The sequence below is a fragment of the Polypterus senegalus genome, chromosome 4 (genome assembly GCF_016835505.1).
Source record: "Polypterus senegalus isolate Bchr_013 chromosome 4, ASM1683550v1, whole genome shotgun sequence".
Taxonomy (NCBI): Eukaryota; Metazoa; Chordata; class Cladistia; order Polypteriformes; family Polypteridae; genus Polypterus; species Polypterus senegalus.
Window position 1 is genome coordinate 54,243,450 of NC_053157.1, and position 18,308 is coordinate 54,261,757.

At 38.2% G+C, this 18,308-nt stretch overlaps 1 protein-coding gene across 3 annotated transcripts in view; it reads right to left on the reverse strand.

Moving 5' to 3' along the window:
- The window catches only part of osmr (oncostatin M receptor), a 94,333-nt gene that overhangs the window by 53,309 nt on the left and 22,716 nt on the right, over nucleotides 1–18,308 (reverse strand). For 2 of the 3 annotated variants that reach the window (XM_039750642.1, XM_039750644.1), the window contains exons 2-5: nucleotides 15,595–15,731; nucleotides 12,324–12,487; nucleotides 8,295–8,451; nucleotides 2,571–2,843 (exon numbers count right to left, since the gene is read on the reverse strand). In XM_039750642.1, coding sequence (XP_039606576.1) covers nucleotides 2,571–2,843; nucleotides 8,295–8,451; nucleotides 12,324–12,487; nucleotides 15,595–15,694 — 694 coding nt within the window. In that variant the 5' untranslated portion in view covers nucleotides 15,695–15,731. The remainder of the gene's footprint in view (nucleotides 1–2,570; nucleotides 2,844–8,294; nucleotides 8,452–12,323; nucleotides 12,488–15,594; nucleotides 15,732–18,308) is intronic. The other variant, XM_039750643.1, reaches the window with a different exon arrangement.

Below are 18,308 nucleotides of genomic sequence, written 5' to 3' on the forward strand. Positions count from 1 at the left end.
CAACTCAATTCATGACAGTTTCATTTTAAATTATTATTGTGTCTCCTTGAACTCTGTTCATTACACTTTGTATAAAAATGTGTTTCTGGGGTTGTGTCGTTTTCTCACACCATCTTCGTTTTTTGGGTGTTGCTCTTTTGAGTGTCACTTGTTATAGCATTACTATGCAACAACCCTCAGAGGTGCACCATACACTTCTCAGTGATCCAAATTTGTAGATATTCCTAAAGAATTTGCCTTTTGACTGCCATTGTTAGTGCCTTAGACACTTTTTCCTGAATGGACTTTGAATTTTGGTTTAGTGTTTAGAATGGACTAAAGATTGTTCAGTTTTAGCCCCTTGGCTTGTATTTTTAACATCTCGATCACCTCCATTAGTCTAAACATTTTCTCTTCCTCTTGGCTACACAACAGATTATAACCAAACAAAATATACTAAATAGAGAGTAAAATCTGCAAATGTATCATAGGTCAAAATTGACCCAAAAGAAATGACAATGTTCAAAATGTGTAACAGCTGTTAAAGTTGATATTTGGAAACTTTGTTTTGCTTTTTCTAAAGGTAGGTGTTGTGAACTAGAGAGTCCAAAATCACAAAAGAGTCTCAAAATATTCAAAATGCCCACTCGAGGGGAATATTACAGTCAGACACTGGCTAGTAATAAGGACAAACACAGGATATTTATAAAGTAAAAGATTTATTCTTTTTAAAACTGCTATGTAATAACATGAATCTCAGTGGAGCATAAAAATGAATTGCCAACAAAGGCAATCCAAGGCCAAAAAAGTCCCAATATGAAATCCAAAAAGTGGACAGAAATAGAGCAACAAAGGTCAAAAATCCAATAAATCACAGAAGGAAAAAGCACAGAAATAATCACAAGAAATACTTACCAACTTCCAAATGCATTTGAATGCACCACGAGGGACTGAGAATTGTCCCTGACTTTATAGGGCTGAGGGCAGTCCCTTGCAGTGATGGACAAGTGGCCCCACATCTCAGGGGACCACCCACAAAATACAACGAACATAACACAGTGGAACCTCGATTTGCGAGTAACTTGGTTTACGAGTGTTTTGCAAGACGAGCAAAAATTTTTACTAAATTTTGACTTGATAAACGAGCGATGTCTTGCAATACGAGTAATATAGATATGCTTTGTCTGCTTAGCATCATGTGATCACAACTGAGCTGATGGTTCTTCTCTCTCTCTCTCTCTCTCACGCGTGCGTGTTTGTGTGTGTGTGTGTGTGTGTCTCTGTGTCTCTGTGTCTCTCTCTCACGCATGCGTGTGTGTGTTTGTGTTTGTGTGTGTGTGTGTGTGTGTGTGTGTCTGTCTGTCTCTCTCTCGCATGTGTGTGTATGTGTGTCTCTCTAATTCTCTATCTCTCTCTTTCGTGGGCAATCGTCTCCTATTCTCCGTTTGAGTCTGCGTGCCTCACTCATATAGTCAATATCCGTACGAGCTGTCAGGGATGCGAGGGGCAATGACCCTGAGGGACCGGAGGAGGGTCTACGTGCGCCCTGGATCACATGGGGGCCGCCATCCTGGTTGCTTTGGGGGCCACGGGCACAGAGCTTTGAAGCTTCACCCTGTAGGGGTTCGTGGTCACCGCCAGGGGGCGTTCCCGTGCCTTGGGAGCCCTGAACCTCAGCACTTCTGCCACAACAGGAAGTGCTGGGGGAAGAAGAGAAGGGACACCCGGAGTGCTTCCAGGGATGCAGCCGGCACTTCCGCCACACGGGGGTGTGTCGGCGGGTGATTGCCGGAACCCACCTGGAGCACATCCGGGTGATTATAAAAGGGGCCGCGGCCCGAAGAGAAGGCATTTGTGTGGCCAGGACTGTGTGCTGGGGTATTTGTGCACGGACTGAGTCTGTGTGACTTAATAATTGTAAATATTATTGTAAATAAATGTGTGGTGGTGATTAACAACATTGCCTGTCTGTGTCTGGGTTGGCTCCACAGAGCGTATACTGTTCACTACTGCATTGTGACTGTGTGTGTGTGGAATGGTTGTGGAATGAATCATCGGAGTTTCCATTATTTCTTATGGGGAAATTCACTTTGACATACGAGTGCTTTGGACTGCGAGCATGTTTCCGGAACGAATTATGCTCGCAAACCGAGGTTCCACTGCATAGGTATAAGGAAAAAACTAACAAAATAACAAAAGTAACTGTCATATTAACTAAAGACTAAAAAATTAATAATAATAAAAGAAACATAAAACAAGAATTTAATTCCCAGCCAATGAAAAAAATCCTAGCTGAAATATAACTATAGGGAACTTTAATATAAAAGTTTACATTTCTATGCACACATTTACAATATTTTATGGGTTATAAACAAAAACTACCCTAAATGCAGTGGGAAAGTCATTAAAGTTAATGGTGGGTCAAAACTGACCCAAAAGAGCTGGCAGGTAAGCATTTTTTCTTTATTTTTATTGCTTATGAGTTGGGTAAAATGTATGTCCTAATCAGATTAATTTAAGGTGCCTTTTCAAACACAAAAACAGATTTCACCAAAGCCTATCCAGTCAAAAAATTATGCAGTGATACTCACATATTATGAAAAAATGTCTTCCTTGATGTACTGGATCTTCTTCAGGACTGGACACGGTACAATCAATGTTAAAAGAACCATAAGGAACCATTGGGAGTTTCTTCACTGTGATGGCTTTTGCTGTGCTGCTGATGTTTATAAGTGGATATGGCGTGCTGTTAAACATGATTGCTGCAGTTGCGTTCTCTTTATGCACACAGCAAGCATTTAGAGTGGATCCTGAAGGAAGTGTTTTTTCTTTAGGAAAAATCATAACTTCCTCTGTGGTGCCTTCTTTTAAGCGAAACAAAAAATAAAAAGAGTTGAGATTAATTGAGTGGATAAGTATGTCGAATGTCATCTGTTCTGTAAATTGTTACCCATATATTCATCCATTTTGTGCTGCTTAGTTATTGTATAGAGGCACAGCCTATTCACACAGTACCGTATACATAATTGGAATCAGTCCTAGAGGCGACACCAGTTAAGCCAAACTAATACGTTTTAAGTTTTCTCATTTTCATTCATTCTTTTTAAAAACTAGCTAACTCCTTTAAAGGGTGGCAAGACACCAGTCTATCGCAGGGTATTTTTTAAAAAATTGAATGAAAATCCACCACCGCATATTGAATTTTAATGTGACGAAAAATAGACATTCTGTGATTGGCTTTAAATGTTAATTAAAGTTGGAAGTATAGATTGTTAATAATTTTATTTTGATTCCTAGATAAACTGGTCATCAGTATGGCCTTTTTTTTGTTTGTTGTTTAAAAAAGTACTAATGAACAGCTTCTTCACAGGTTGAGTGAATGGAGTTCAAATCCCTGCTTAGCTGCTATCTAAGTGGAGTGAACACATTCTTCCCTAGTCTGAGCAAACTGTTGCTTTGCACACTCTGGGTTGGCCTGACATCTACACAATGCTGGTTAGCTTAATTGGAGAATCATAATTAGTTTTTATGGTCATGCGCATCAGCATTTAAGTGATTATGTGCCATTGTTTTAGTTTCTGTTTATTTTTTATCATTTTGATTGATCAGTGGGTTCAGCCTACAAAGCGGGATCTCAAGTTGGTTAACCCAACAGAAGACAAAGAGTACAGATTAGAGCTGAATACTTCATGTGGAGTCTGATCATCAGTTGGATCAACGTATTCAAATTTACATTAATGACATAGATTTTGGTATTATTAGTAAACTTGAAATTTATAGATAATGCTAAAATTGGAGGAATGGCAGGCACTGAGGAGGAAGCAAAAATAACTGAAAAAGCTTGGACAAGCTTCAGAACTTGGAAAATGCAATTTAATGTAAAAATCTCAATTATACATACAAGATTGGAGACATTGTTCTACAGGAAGCAACCTCTGAAAACGATTTAGATGTTTCTATTGACCCACTATTATGATCAAAACTATCTGCAGAGGTGATTAAAGAGGCAAATAAAAGGTTATATCTTAAAAGCTGTTGAACATAAATCAAGGGTTGTTATGCTCAGACTATATAATGTCCATCTGCAGTACTGTGTGCATTTCTGGTCGCCACAGTAGAAGAAAGACATAGCAGCACATGAAGCTGCACAGAGGAGACTTAAGAGCATGTCCTACTCTGACAGACACAGAGAATTAAACCTCTTTAGTCTCAAGCAAAGGAGTCTATGTGGGGACATAATCCATGTCTTCAAAATTCTCACTGATGCAGAAGATCCAGCTGAGTTCTTTCAAATTAATGATGAACCACATATTCAAGGACATCAGTAGAAATTAAGGGAAAGTGAATTTAAGACTGAAGCCACAAACTTTACACAAAAAGTTAAGGACATCCGAACAGACTACCAAGACATTTTGTTGAAGCAGAAACTATAACACCCTTAAGAAGTGTCTGGATTATTATATTTCTTATGTTCTTATGTTGCTATGGCAGCTGGGCTATCTACACATTTAGCCACATTTAGCATAGCACCTCCACTTATGTTTGTACAATTGCCTGGGAAGTGATCACTCAAAGTAGAATACAAATTTAGGAGATTGGCAAGATGTTAATTAAGAGTAATTCTGAAGAGTAGTCTGATGAGCAGTGGTCATTACACTTCAGGTAGAACAGTAAGCAAATTAAGGGAGGATAACAATTACATAAGGTCTGGTAACAAACCAAAACAACCATACGGTGTCTAGCCCTGTCTTGCCAACAAGTTCTGTCTTCACTTGGAAGCGTAGACATGTGGCTTGGCCTTAAATAACTCGGGCATTGTGACATCACAACCCATGTGATATGGGTGAATGACATTAAAAAGAAACCGCATCTGTAGCAACCGAACTCTGAAATTGTACCAGTGGTGACGTCACTGGTGAGATTAATCAAAAACAATAAAAAGGAGGAGAAATAAAAATAATGGCACAAAATGTCTTGGGTCCTCACAATCTGAATGAGTGTGCTCTGTGGTAGGTAGATACCATGTCTGGCCTTGGTTTCTGCTTGCACTAGATGTTGCCAGGATAGGCTTCGGCCTACTGAATTTGGATTTAGAGAGTTAGAGTGTACTCACACTGGCAATTCGTTCTGTGCCTGAGCACGTTTGTCCGCATGTTACCCCACAAAGTCTAGTTCATTTGACTAGTGTGATCGCTCCGTGCCGGGCCCAGCGTACCGAGCCCTGGCCCGCTTGGAAAAGGTGGGCCTGAGGACATTTCGATAGCATTCGAGAACAGTGTGATTGCTAAATGTGTCTAAGCACGGAAAACAGACATGACGTCAACTATGCAACAAGTCAGGTAGTGCAATTCTCATTTCTTTCAATATATTTTGAGTTAAAAACAGGCTTTTATTCTCGCCTTACATGTGAATGGGATTTGTAGTTGGCAAGAAAAGCTGCAAATTCCTGCCTTAACATCATTTGCCACTATAAAAATCTTCTCGGATGTGCAGCACGATTAACAGCAAAACGCTGTGTTGCATACTCAATAAATCCGTAAGATGGTAGAGCATTATCCTACCTTAGACTCCAAAACAACAGCAAAATAATTAAAATAATTTTGACATGTATGCTGTTACTCCGTGTTCGGATCTTGTTTTGGCTTTACACAAAGTCAGATAGTCATGACGAGTGCAGGCCAGCGAGGGACTGGGGTGGTGGGGGGCAATCATGCTTTGGTACGCTATGGAACAAATGTGCCTGGTGTGAGTAAACCCTTAAACAACAACTATAACCAGTTAGTGTCTTAGTACCACTTGAAAGATTCAACCCAGTAGAGAGCAGAAGGGAACCTCATCATGCCAATTATGGGCTCTAACTTAATTACAGTGGAAAAGCTTCTGCTGGGTTTCCTCACCCTTTAAATATTAGAACAACATAAGTAACTGGGGCTGGGATTTCTACGAGGATGGACCCATGGGTTGTACAAGGCATTGTGAAGCCCAGGTGACTATTTATGACCAGTTAGTGTTTTAGTGTCATTTGACAGTGTCAGTCCAGTTCACAGCAGTAGGGAAACTCACTGTGCCATATTCTATAATGGAAAAGTGGGCTGATCAGGGAAAAGAGCATTGTGCTATGGTACCAGGGATCTAGGAGGGTGTCCCCAGTTGTTCGAGAGGGCATTCCTAACCTAGTGAGGATTGAATCTACTTCTGCTCACTTTAGCAAGCTTCCAGTTGGAACTAAGAGCTCCGATGGTAGGTGGAAGACAGACCAGAGGTGGCAAAAGACATTGTAGTTTATAGTAGGTTGTGGGGGAATGGGTTAGGTATCCTGCATAGTAGTTTAGGAACATCCATCCATTCATTATCCAACCCGCAATATCCTAACTACAGGGTCACGGGGGTTTGCTGGAGCCAATCCCAGCCAGCACAGGGTGCAAGGCAAGAAATAAACCCCGAGCAGGGCGCCAGCCCACCTCAAGTTTAGGAACATATTATGTGTATTTCTTTTCTTTCATTGTGTTAAATGATTTGCTTATTTTTCTTAATCCTCCCTTTTATGTTTTGTATTGTAATTCATCCCTTTTTTATATTTTCTTCTTTTAGTTTGTGTTTAGGGACAGGACAAGTTCCCCCTGCCATTTGCCAAACACTGCCTGGCTAGTTGACATATTAATCTGCATGCTTTCCTTTATTTATGCGGTTTATGACAATGACATTAATTTTTGAGAAGGATGAGATGAAACATTTAGTCATAAAATAGGGCAGAGGCAAGAAATAGGTAGTCAATGCCTGCCTGTACCCCTCATTTGTAGGTCAAGAATCCTGTCTTTAATTCGAAAAAGTCGTTGCTAAGAGGCTTCAGTTTCCTGTTTGGAGGTTTATATATTTAACATTATTTTAGCAAAAAAGCACGTATCTTGTATGTTTTGAGCATATGACTGACATGTGGATTATGCAAAATGAGTAATGTGATTTTTTTTTCTTTTTTGTTTGCACATTTTATACATCATTTGCAGTAGTACAACACTGCTCACTATTAGCTTCTTATATAGCATGTTTTTTTTTTCTTTCCATTAAAAATGTGTGTAGTCAAGCAAGGGAACTCACAACTCTAAAATTAATGTCAGGGTGTTGACCGGGTTGCCACTTTTAATAATGGTGCCGGCAAGGAAATCAAACAAATCCACAATCCAGCTGTAGGGCCTCCAAAAAATAGCTAGGTAGCTCTGAAGAACAGTCAGTACCTAGGTGGGAGCTCCATCTGGCAGTTTGCTTTTTCCTAAATGAGATGCCACCTCGGTCTTATTGTTTTTGGACCAGAAGGGGTGGAGTGAGTTGCCCTCAATGGGCATCTTCTCGTAGCGGAAGGTGCAATAAGAGACAGTACTGTTAGCTACAGTGTCCTCTCATGCCCTGGCATAGTAGTGCTTACCTATGATGACCCCGAAAGATGACCCTCAGACACACATGCGTGACACGTGAGATTAAACATTTTGCCATCACTACAAACTATGTGGGGTAAATAACAAAAATATAATTTTTAAGTGGAGTATTCCTTTAAAGGGCAAACCTGCCACAGCCATGTTGTCACCATCTTAACATGACGTAACGAGGATAGCAAGCTAATAAAAAAGGTGTTACACAAGCAAATGTCACTGAATTTGCTACAATATATTTTATACTAAGGGACATAAAACTGCCAAAATATTCATGTGGTATACCATGTAGCTTTAGTCCTCTCTCTCTCATGTGGCGCATTGGCACACTCAGTGCACACAATGGGTTACATCCTGACAGAAATGATGAATAGCAGATTGGCAATTAGAATTTTATCTGCTGAAGCTGCTTGCCCAGTTTATTCTTATAAGTTATTGCACAAAAAATGTCTCCTGCTCATCTTTCATCATCTGTTTTTTCCTCCCCCACTGCCCTTTCCTTCACCCTGTCAGTGACACATCACCCAACTAAATTCCTGCCTTCCTGATACGCACACAGGGAGCTGCCTTTAAACATTCTTCTGGAGTTTACTTCAGGCCAAGTCTGACATCCCTTCTACTGTCAGGGGTCTCGTGCCACAATGTGACAGAGCCCTCTGGTGGATCCTGGGGTCAATTCCCATTAAAGGCAGGTTCGAACTCAGAGGTTCAAAGTCTGTAAGACAACCACAAATGGATGGATGGCCGCATGGGTGGATTTTTATATTGGTTTATTTGTTAATGATTGATTTTTCTTTAAACTACTTTGCTTGTTTTTAGTTATGATTATACGCGGATGAACTAAGCTCACTGAAGTGGTGGTGCGTTTCAAATTGTTAAAGTATATTTTACCTGAAGCAGGCTCCAAGTCAACCCACTCACTCCAAGTGCTGGACTCATCCTCCGTTGTTCGGATTCGTACAGAGTACACTGTACATTCCAATGGGAAATCTGACTGCCAAGACCATGAAAAGCTCCTATCTTTGAAGAATGTTGTGTTGAAATGATCCTGTAAAACAGCAAGGGCAAATGTTACCTAAAACCATCCCCAAGAACTCTTAATTCAATCCGTCTATCCATTTTTAAACTGAAAGAATCAATTTCAAGGTTATGGGGAGCCAGCATCTGCCCTGGCAGCACTGGGCACAAAGCCGTAACTAACTGCGTGAAACGTCAGTCCGTCACAGGGCACATTCATGTACATACTGTACCCACACACACATTCATAGTAGGCCATGTTAGGATAATACATGAGCTTGTATTGCATTTGATTAACATGTACAAAGAAACTGACCCATGGAAAATGTTCACAGTTTATGTGGATGGTGACCAGCCTGAGAATAGAGCCTGTTTCTCTATGTTTTGAAAAATATTTTAGATTGTGCCTACTTGTATACCATTTATTAATTTTTTAATGTTATTTTCCTAATTGTTTTTAAATTTTACTAATGTTGTATCAACATCATTGTGTCACTGATTTGTGTTTTTCATGGCCATGGCATGGGTGTTACCAGTGATATACAGTACATGAGAGGCTTAAGATGCTATTTAAGATGGTGGTGTACTGAATTTGTTAACCATGATTTGGATTAAAAAGCCAAGATTAAAGGCAATTTGAAAATTGCAACTTTATCACAATGGACAGAAGCTGATGCAATACAACACATGGCTTCTGGGTAGTTTGAACATGACATTCTGCTGTTAGTCTAGTTGAAGTCAATGTCAAATGAACATGGAGGCTCTGCTTCAGTATTGCACCATTGATGAATCACGTGGTATAGCAAGATTTCTTTGGGCAGAGGGAGTGAAACCTGCTTAAAATTCACCAAAAGAAGTGAAAACAGTATGACTCAACGAAAAGATTATGAATGGGTAGAGAGATTTAAAGTAGGAAGAACAAGTGTAACTGATGAAGCTCAATCTGGTCGAAAATCAACGTCGTGCACACAAGCTAGCCTAGCAAATTCCTTCATCAGAAAAGATTGACGGATTATGTTGTCTGTTGTTGCTGCACATTTGTATATCAGCTATATATTGTACATGTCATAGTCCATGATGACTTGGGGTACCGTAAAGTTTGCACAAGATAGGTACCCAAACAGTTTACTGATCTGTGCAAGCAACAATGCAAGGACGGTCCAACCCAATTCTTGATTAGATTGTTTAAAAGTGGATTGTCACTAAAAAAGAGACATGGGTCTATCACTAAGATCACTGAAGCAAGAGACAAAACATTCTTCCCTCCAGTATCCTTGCATGTGCCTTGCCTGGGAGGCTAAGGTTTGGAATCCCTCTGTAGTTGGAAACCATCCTTTGGCTTGAAGTCAAGGTTTTTTCTTGGAAAAGAGTAGATTGCTCTAACTAGGTGAGTGGGGGGACAACTGCCTTTAGTGGTGGAGTTCAAGTATCTGAGGATTTTGTTTATAGGCGGATTGGAATGGTGCAGCTGTTTTACAGGCCCTGTACCAGTCCATTGGGATGAAGCTTGAGCTAAGACTAAAGACAAAGCTCTTGGGTTACCAGTCAGTTTGCCAAAGCTCACAGTGGATTTCAGCAGAGACAATGAGAAGCGAAGAACCTCTGTGCATTAACGGTACTGTAGTGCAGTGGGTTGAGGGTTTAAATACCTGAGAATCAATATCAGGAGTGATTGAGCATGGTCCACACACACTGACATGTCGGTTGTCAAAGTCAAGGCAGCACGTTTATCATCTCAGACAAATGAAGAATTCCAGAGTATTAAAAAGAGTCCTGAAATCCTATTACCATGCATATTGGCAGGATGCATCACTTCCATGTGTGGAAATGGCTCAAAAAAGGACCACAGAGCGCCACAGAGAGTACAGAGAGATCATTATGGGAATATCATAACCATCCCAAAAGCAGCTATACATACAGAGGTGCATTATCAAGGTAGCCATTATGAAGGACTCCTCTCACCCTTTCTACAGCCAGCTGAAATGGTTAAGATCTGGCAGGTGCCTGCGTTGCCTCAAATCAAGAACAGAAAGGCTGAGAAAGTTAAAAATAAGAAACAATAACAGAAATTCCTCAAAATTGTGAAAATAATTAATTAATTTATTTTTCTATTTTTATTATTTAATAATCACTTAACAATTTTAATACCCCTAATGTGTATATACAGGTATGTCATACAGTTACAGTAATATTTATTTTTAATCTATATTTTAAAATTTGTATTGAACAATACAGGCTGCTCACTGAGCTACATTTCATTGTATACCCCTGAGTGTGTATAAACCACAAATACAATCTAAATCTAAGTCTGTATCCCTGTCCTCCACTACAGTCTTGAGCTGTAATGAGATTGTCAGTACAAGCAGCAGAAATGAGCTTTCTTCGCCGGGTGGCTGGGCTGACACTACGTGATAGGGAGAGAAACTCAGCGATTTAGAGGAGAGTCACTGATCCTCCTATCAAGAAGAACCTGTTGAGGTGATTTAGGCACACTGCCCTGACAGCTCCCCCTAGCGGTGCTCCAGGCACATCAGACTGGGTGGAGACCCTGTGGCAGACCCAGGAAATGCTGGAGGAATTATATCTTTCATCTAGTTGAGGAATGTCTGGGAATTTCTCAGAGTGACCTGGAATCTGTAGCTGGAGACAGGGAAGCCTGGACTGACCTATTTAGACCTCATCAGGACGGGAAGATGAGATTATTGATTTTTTTTTTTTAATTTTTATAAATTTTATTACAATCCATACAAAGCAATCAAGATTTTACAAAAAGAAAAACTGAGTTAAGAACAGATCGACCCCCACCCCTGAGAGAGAGAGCAAGCCAAATAACGTTAAATTTAAGGCTTGTAAACATACCTAATTTAAAAAAAAAAAAATTCTCTGTGCTTTATGAACTTATTTTAAAATATTACTGATTAGATCCTGCCATGTTTTGAAAAAAGTCTGTACGGATCCTCTAACTGAGTATTTGATTTTTCCAATTTCAAATAATATAACACATCGGTTTCCCACTGACTTAAAAGAGGAGAGTTTGGGTTCTTCCAGTTTATCAGAATGAGTCTGCGTGCCAAGAGTGTAGTGAATGCAATCACAATTTGTTTGTCCTTCTCCACTTTAAGCCCCTCTGGAAGAACCCCAAACACAGCTGTTAATGGGTTAGGAGGGATTGTGAGTCCAAGGCTGTCTGAGAGGTAATTAAAAATTTTTGTCCAGAATAATGTTAATTTGGTGCAGGCCCAGAACATGTGACCCAGTGAGGCTGGGACTTGGTTGCAACGTTCGCAGGTTGGATCATGCCCTGGAAACATTTTGGAGAGTTTTAGTCGAGACAGATGTGCTCGATATATAATTTTGAATTGTATAATTGTATGGTTTAGCATATGGAGCTCGAGTGAATTCTCTGCATTGCTACTTTCCACTCCTTTTCTGATATATTAATTGAGAGATCTTTTTCCCAGTGTCCTCTTGGATCTTTGAAAGGGAGGGACTGTAAAATAATTTTATATATTGTAGAGATGGAGTCTAACTCCTTGAAATTGAGCAATAATTTTTCCAGCATGGTTGAGGGTGCAAGATGAGGAAAATCTGGAAGGTTCTGTTTAACAAAGTTCCTGATTTGAAGATAGTGAAAGAAATGTGTAGCTGGAATGTTAAATTTGGAATGTAATTTTTCATAGGATGCAAAGACGTTGTCTATATAAAGATCTCTAAGCAAGTTAATTCCAAATTTTTTCCAGATATTAAAAACTGCATATGTTTGTGAAGGTTGAAAGAGGTGGTTCTCTTGCAGAGGTGCCACAGATAGAAGAGATTATTGATTTTTGAATGAATTGAGACAATGATGACTATCAGGTGAATTCATTGTTACAGAATGAGAATTCTTTAAGAAGATGTACATACCGTGAAAATATTTTTTTTTTCTTTTGTCCATCCAACTTGAATCTGAAAAGCAATTTCCTTTCCTGCTGCATTTGTCTCACCTTTCAGGTGCCATCTCACATTTAGTGTTTGCGATTCAACATCACTCGAAAGAGTTATATTTTGAAGAGTTAAAGTTTTTGGAGCTATAAAAGAAGATGGCATGTGTTAATAGTGTAATTATCCTTGAGAGTAAATCAGACAATGACATGCAGATGAAATATCTGGCACCAATGCAGATAGTCTGAATCTCCTACTGATATATTTTCACCTGCACTACCATACCTGACATATAAAAAATGTAATATCACTTGATGAGGCACTAAGATATAACACACTATATTATGCCAAATATTTAAGTTTAGTGATCATTTCTCATAGATAGATAGATAGATAGATAGATACTTGGGATTAATACAGTATCTATCTATCTATCTATCTATCTATCTATCTATCTATCTATCTATCTATCTATCTATCTATCTATCTATCTATCTATCTATCATTCATTTTTAGTAACCTACTGAAGTTCAAAAGAATTATGGAGGCTGCACAGCATTTAAAAATGCACAAAGATGTTCAAATTCTTGCAGCAGGCTCTTTAGCTAAAGTTCAGACTATAACTGAAATTCATCTCAATTCATCAATCTAACGACTTTGCTACGGCAATCGTGAATCATTGGACATGTGGCTCTTTTCAGAAATTGGCCATTTCTATCTGATTTTGAAGGGCATGCAGTAATTTCTGATATTTGGACCTCAACAATCTTTATTACAAGCTTTATGTCATGATTTTGTAATTCATAATTTGGACATCATTTGGTGTTATTTTAGAATGAATCTATTACATTATACGTTTTTTTTTTAATGCAGTAATAACACTGAGACATACAGTGTAAATTATACCTTATCATTTAAAAATACTTCTTCATTGAGTGAATATAAGAAACATGGGATGTTACTGGGCAGTTTAGAAGAAAGCAGGACTGTGGAGAACTGAAATCTTGTCTTAATGGATTTTACAAAGAGTTAGCGATTGATGAGCTATTTCGGGCTTAATGTCCAGTACATAGCATAAATTTAGTCATATTCTTGTGCTGTTCTTAAATTATACTTGGACAGGTGAAACCAGATTTACATTTATTACATTACATAAGCTTATTCTTTTTCAAATGATTTGTTTCAAGGAACACTTCTTCCAATGTTAATGGAGAATTTTGTATTGACTCGGATAAAGACAGTCATATTTTGTAATGGAAATGACCAGAGGAGTTGTTACATAGTCAAAACAATCGAGTCATCAAGATCAGAATGTTAACAAAAATCAAGTCTTATACTAAAAAATTAGTTCAACTAACCTGACTGGAAAACCAAAAAGAACTGCACACCAACACTAAAGTTGTTATCATTAATTTCAAATGATCCTAAAATGCAGGTGCCGATCTTTACACAGTTGCTCTGGTGATGTCACACATCATGCATTTCTGAGTCTTTCTGGGTACGATCACCATGGTGACTGTTGGTGCAGGTGTTTTAAAACGAGAGTGCCCATATTCAAACAAAATGGCATCACAGAATAAACAGTAAAATAATTCAATCACCAACACAAAATAACAGCAATTTTAGAATCCCAAACTGCATGCATGTATTCTTAGAAAACAACACAGGAAATGAACAAAAAATTGAAGAAAATGCTAATCGTAACAATTTTATGGTTACTGTAGAGTAACGTATTGTTTTATGTTTTATATAGTATACAGTATGTATACTGTAGTTTACACATAATTGCATGTAACTGTAAATCGAAAGGCTTAACAGTTATGAAAAGAAAGAGATGCATTAGTTTATTTTTAATTTTGTAGAGTTCTGCAGAGTTTCTGCTTTTGTCCATTTGCATGGTCAGTCTGTAATTGTCTTTTACCTAAATTGAAGGTTAATGCAGTCTTCTTATAATGTAATCATATTTTTCTGTAACTATTTTATGCTTTTTAAGAAATTATTTTATCAAAGCATTCATTTGCTGTTGACGACTTGAGCTCACTACGTGTGCAAGTAATCAGAGAGAGCACCTGCTGATCCTCTTATGTTCATTTCACAACAATATTAATTCTTTATTTTAGAAGAGTAAAGATTAGTTTTATTAAACTATGGTTGTCTTAGTATAACGTAATTTAAAGGTTATTATAATTATAAATAGAGTGACACTGGTTTACTGCAGTTCAAACAAGCTTGAGGATGGCTCAAGACACCACTCAAAGGGGCTTCATACTGGTAAGGTTCTCCAGGGTGCTAGGATGGGTAGTATCGTACACGCAAGTGTTAGGAGTGTCTCATGGGTGTTGGGTCATCTAATAATACAGGGAAGTTTTTTGATGTGACACCTCCACTAATCCAGTCTCCAATGGAATATCCTGGACGACTATTGACCTCAATTCCAGTCCCCACGTGATCAGCTACTCCCCTTCCCCTGGTACTCCCCTTGGTACTTAACTTGTCTCTATCAGGTGTTCATTTTGAATCTAGCCTCTGGCAGGAATGGGTCTCTGCTCCTCTGGAAGCTATTTCTCAGGCTGCAACGAGCCCCAAACCTCCTTTTGTTTTTCTGTTGTTTATTCCAAGGATATAAAGACATCCAAGGGATGCCATGACCCCCTGTAAAACGTTTAAATCTATAGTGATGGCACAACAGTGTGATTGGCAATATGGCAGACTAGTGGAACGATAGAAGACTTTTACATGGTAAAAGGAGGCATGAAATGGTCCTCTGCTAGCACAGTTTTGTACAGAACTTGGGTAGAAAAAAATTTGAGGGTACAAGACAGAGAGAGATCTGCTTGAGCTACTCCAAGAAGTTTTTGGGGACTTAAATAACTTTGTAATATAAATTCTGCAGACATTTTGATGGGTTAATTCTTCATTTGTGTTTGATTTAAAACATTGACTTTAAGAAGTTCTCTGTGGGGAGGCAGAGTACCGAGAGTGTTGAGAATATCGAAGGTTTGGATACTCTGTTCTGAGGCTAATTGATAGACAGGCCTCCATACCTGGTAGATAAGGTCTGACGCTGTAGAGTGAGTCCCAGTTGTGCAAATAGAAATTATTGTACCTTGAACTTCATTTAATAGTCTAGGATCATTCCTCTTTTTACTTGTGTTTGTGTTTTGTTACAGTTTATTGGTTTCGTATAGAGTGAGATGCAAAGATACTCGATGTTACAATACCTACTTTATATGGACAGAACACCTGTACTTACATTTGTTTGTGCAGCACCCATTGTGCAGTTTTAATAATAATATTGTTAGCAAAACCAACTGAAATGCAGAAATCATTCTCATTTTCCATTCTGTGTACATTTGGTGTACATAGGCCTCAAAGGAGCGGGACAATATCCTGTAATAAGAAGCACAAACATGACACACATATAACAGAGGTAGCATAATGTCTTTTATATGAATTTCATGCTCAAACATAAAGGAAGAACCCATGCTGAAAAAAATAAGATAATTTCGGTACATCAGATGCTTTTTATTTCCAAAGCCGGCGTGCCCAAGCAGTTAGCCTTTGTCAATGCCTGCTATTTACTTACAGCTATTTATTCATTTTGGAGCACATGGTGTTTTTCTCTGCTATGATGATAGGTGTTGAGAATGATTGCAACAAAACTGTTTTGCTATGAAGTAGCCCTAGAAAATGCACTATGTATCAAGCTAAATGTGTCAAAAATGTTAAAAAAGGCAATTTACTGTTCTGGTGAAGAAAAGATCATCATTTTATGTTATTATGTCAGAATACAAAGTAGTAAATGATAAGCTAGAGTCTCCCAAATAGGGCCATTACTAAAGAAGAATTAAAAAAATTCTACCCAGTAAAAGACATTAGGATCAGGATACACTTCTTTGAAAGTTCTAGGGAAATACCACTCCTAATGTTATATTTTCAAACCTAATTAATCGAAATCAAAACCTATGGAAGCTCAAGCCCATTCTTGCAGCACTGGGTGTAAAAAAAAAAAGGAATAAGACAGGAAAAAAATCCTAGATAGGGTACCAGGTAATCACAAAACACGGTAGGAAGAAAAAGCAAATTTCACACACATGGGAAGTGGGCCACAATTGAAACCCCGTGAATCAAACTTTGAGATAACAGCACTGAACACTGGACCACCAACACTAAATCCAGAAGAGTAATCCATCTTGAAGTTGGGCAAGTGACCTTACCAACAAAGTAGCATTTTTGCATTTTTATTTTGGACGTAGCCTCTACTTTATCACAAGGAAGCTTTTGATTAGTTGAACTGGAATTTCCTCTGGCAAGTTTTGAACAGGTTGGGTTTTGTTGGCCACTTTATTAATATACCTAAATCTTTATACACTTACCCCGGCAGCTGTTCTTCTCATTAATTCAGATATATCTCGTCCCTTTCAAAACTTTAGAGGTGTTAGGCAATTCTGTCCAGTTTCTCCATTACTTTTTATTCTTGCCCTTTAACCCTTAGCCATCATCCTTTATTCTCAAGATTTGACTTATTCTATTATAGCCTATGGCTCTTGACATAAAATTTCTGTTTATGCTTATTATATTTTGTTCTTTCTTGGAAATTCGCCTTTGATTTTTCACGTGCTTAGATTTTCAAACAAATTACAGTAAATAAGCTATCAGGTTTTAAAATAAAGTGGTAAAACCTTTCCTTTCTTCCATTAAACCCCCATGCTTGCCAAAGTGTTCTTCCATTCTCACGTCCCTCTGGTTAGTTCATTAAACATCTTGGTATCGATATCTCTCCCCTACGATAGAACACTACAACACCAATCATCAAATCTTTAAAAGAGTTAGAGTCTTGCATTCCTAGTCCCCTGCCCCTTCATCCTTCTGATCCTGACAAGCAAACGTTAAAATGAATGTGGTTCCTCACTTTCATTTTATTAATACAATCTTATCCCTTTTCCTTCTTAGTAGAAACTAGACTGTTGTTATATGTTTAAAATCGTATGTCTTATTGTACAATAAAAGACCTTCCATTACACACAAATCTTTAACTCATAACATATAAGAGGAAGGTGTTTCTTTACCAGACTTGGAGTTATAATACTGGCCATTTACACTTGGACTGATTTGAACTTTAGTAGACCTTCCTAGACTTTGGCTTCCATTTCAATCTAATATAGTAGCCAGGGCCAGATTAAGGAGGGTGGGTGCCCAAGGCTAGAGATATTTTTGGGGCCCTGCCTACACAAAATGCTTCATCAACTTTAAAGTCTTAGGGTCACAAAGAGTAAAGTAAATAATTACAAAAGAGGTTTAAATGAATTGTAAACATTTGAAGTAAAACAAAATATGGGCTTACTATCTGAAATTATTAGAGAATGCTATTGAGAATACGGTATATTTTTAATTGGCTGTTGTTGCATAGATGATAAGTAACCATCTCAAACCAAGGCCTAAAAAGTCAATTATAGAACCCTATTGCAAATGCCTACAAAAGTAGGAATATCAAATACTGCATAGGCTATTCATATTAACTCAAGACAAATGATTTTTTAAATTATACTGTTTTGGACTACTTTGCAATAAAGGCATTGATCAGATCTCTCTCACTTGACATCAGAATCAAATGATTTAGTCTGTCCTGTCCCATTAGGGATCTGAGCCTATTTTTCACTAACCTGAGCTTGAAGAAAGATCACTCAATTGTGATAGGCAATGTCAAATAAAGCCTGAAAGCAACAGTTATATTTAAGAAGATGTCCTGCAAGTTTGTTTTTTTTGTCTATGAAACTGCAAAAGCTCTAGAGTGGGTAAAATGCCTTTAGTGCTTATGAATTCTCCAAATAGGACAATGAGATAACCACTGCACCAGAGTGCCTTAAGCAACAAAAGATGCAAATGGAATAATAACCACAAACCTAATAAAACAATTGGCCACAAACTAGCAATAACTGACAAAATTATACATTTGATGCACATGTG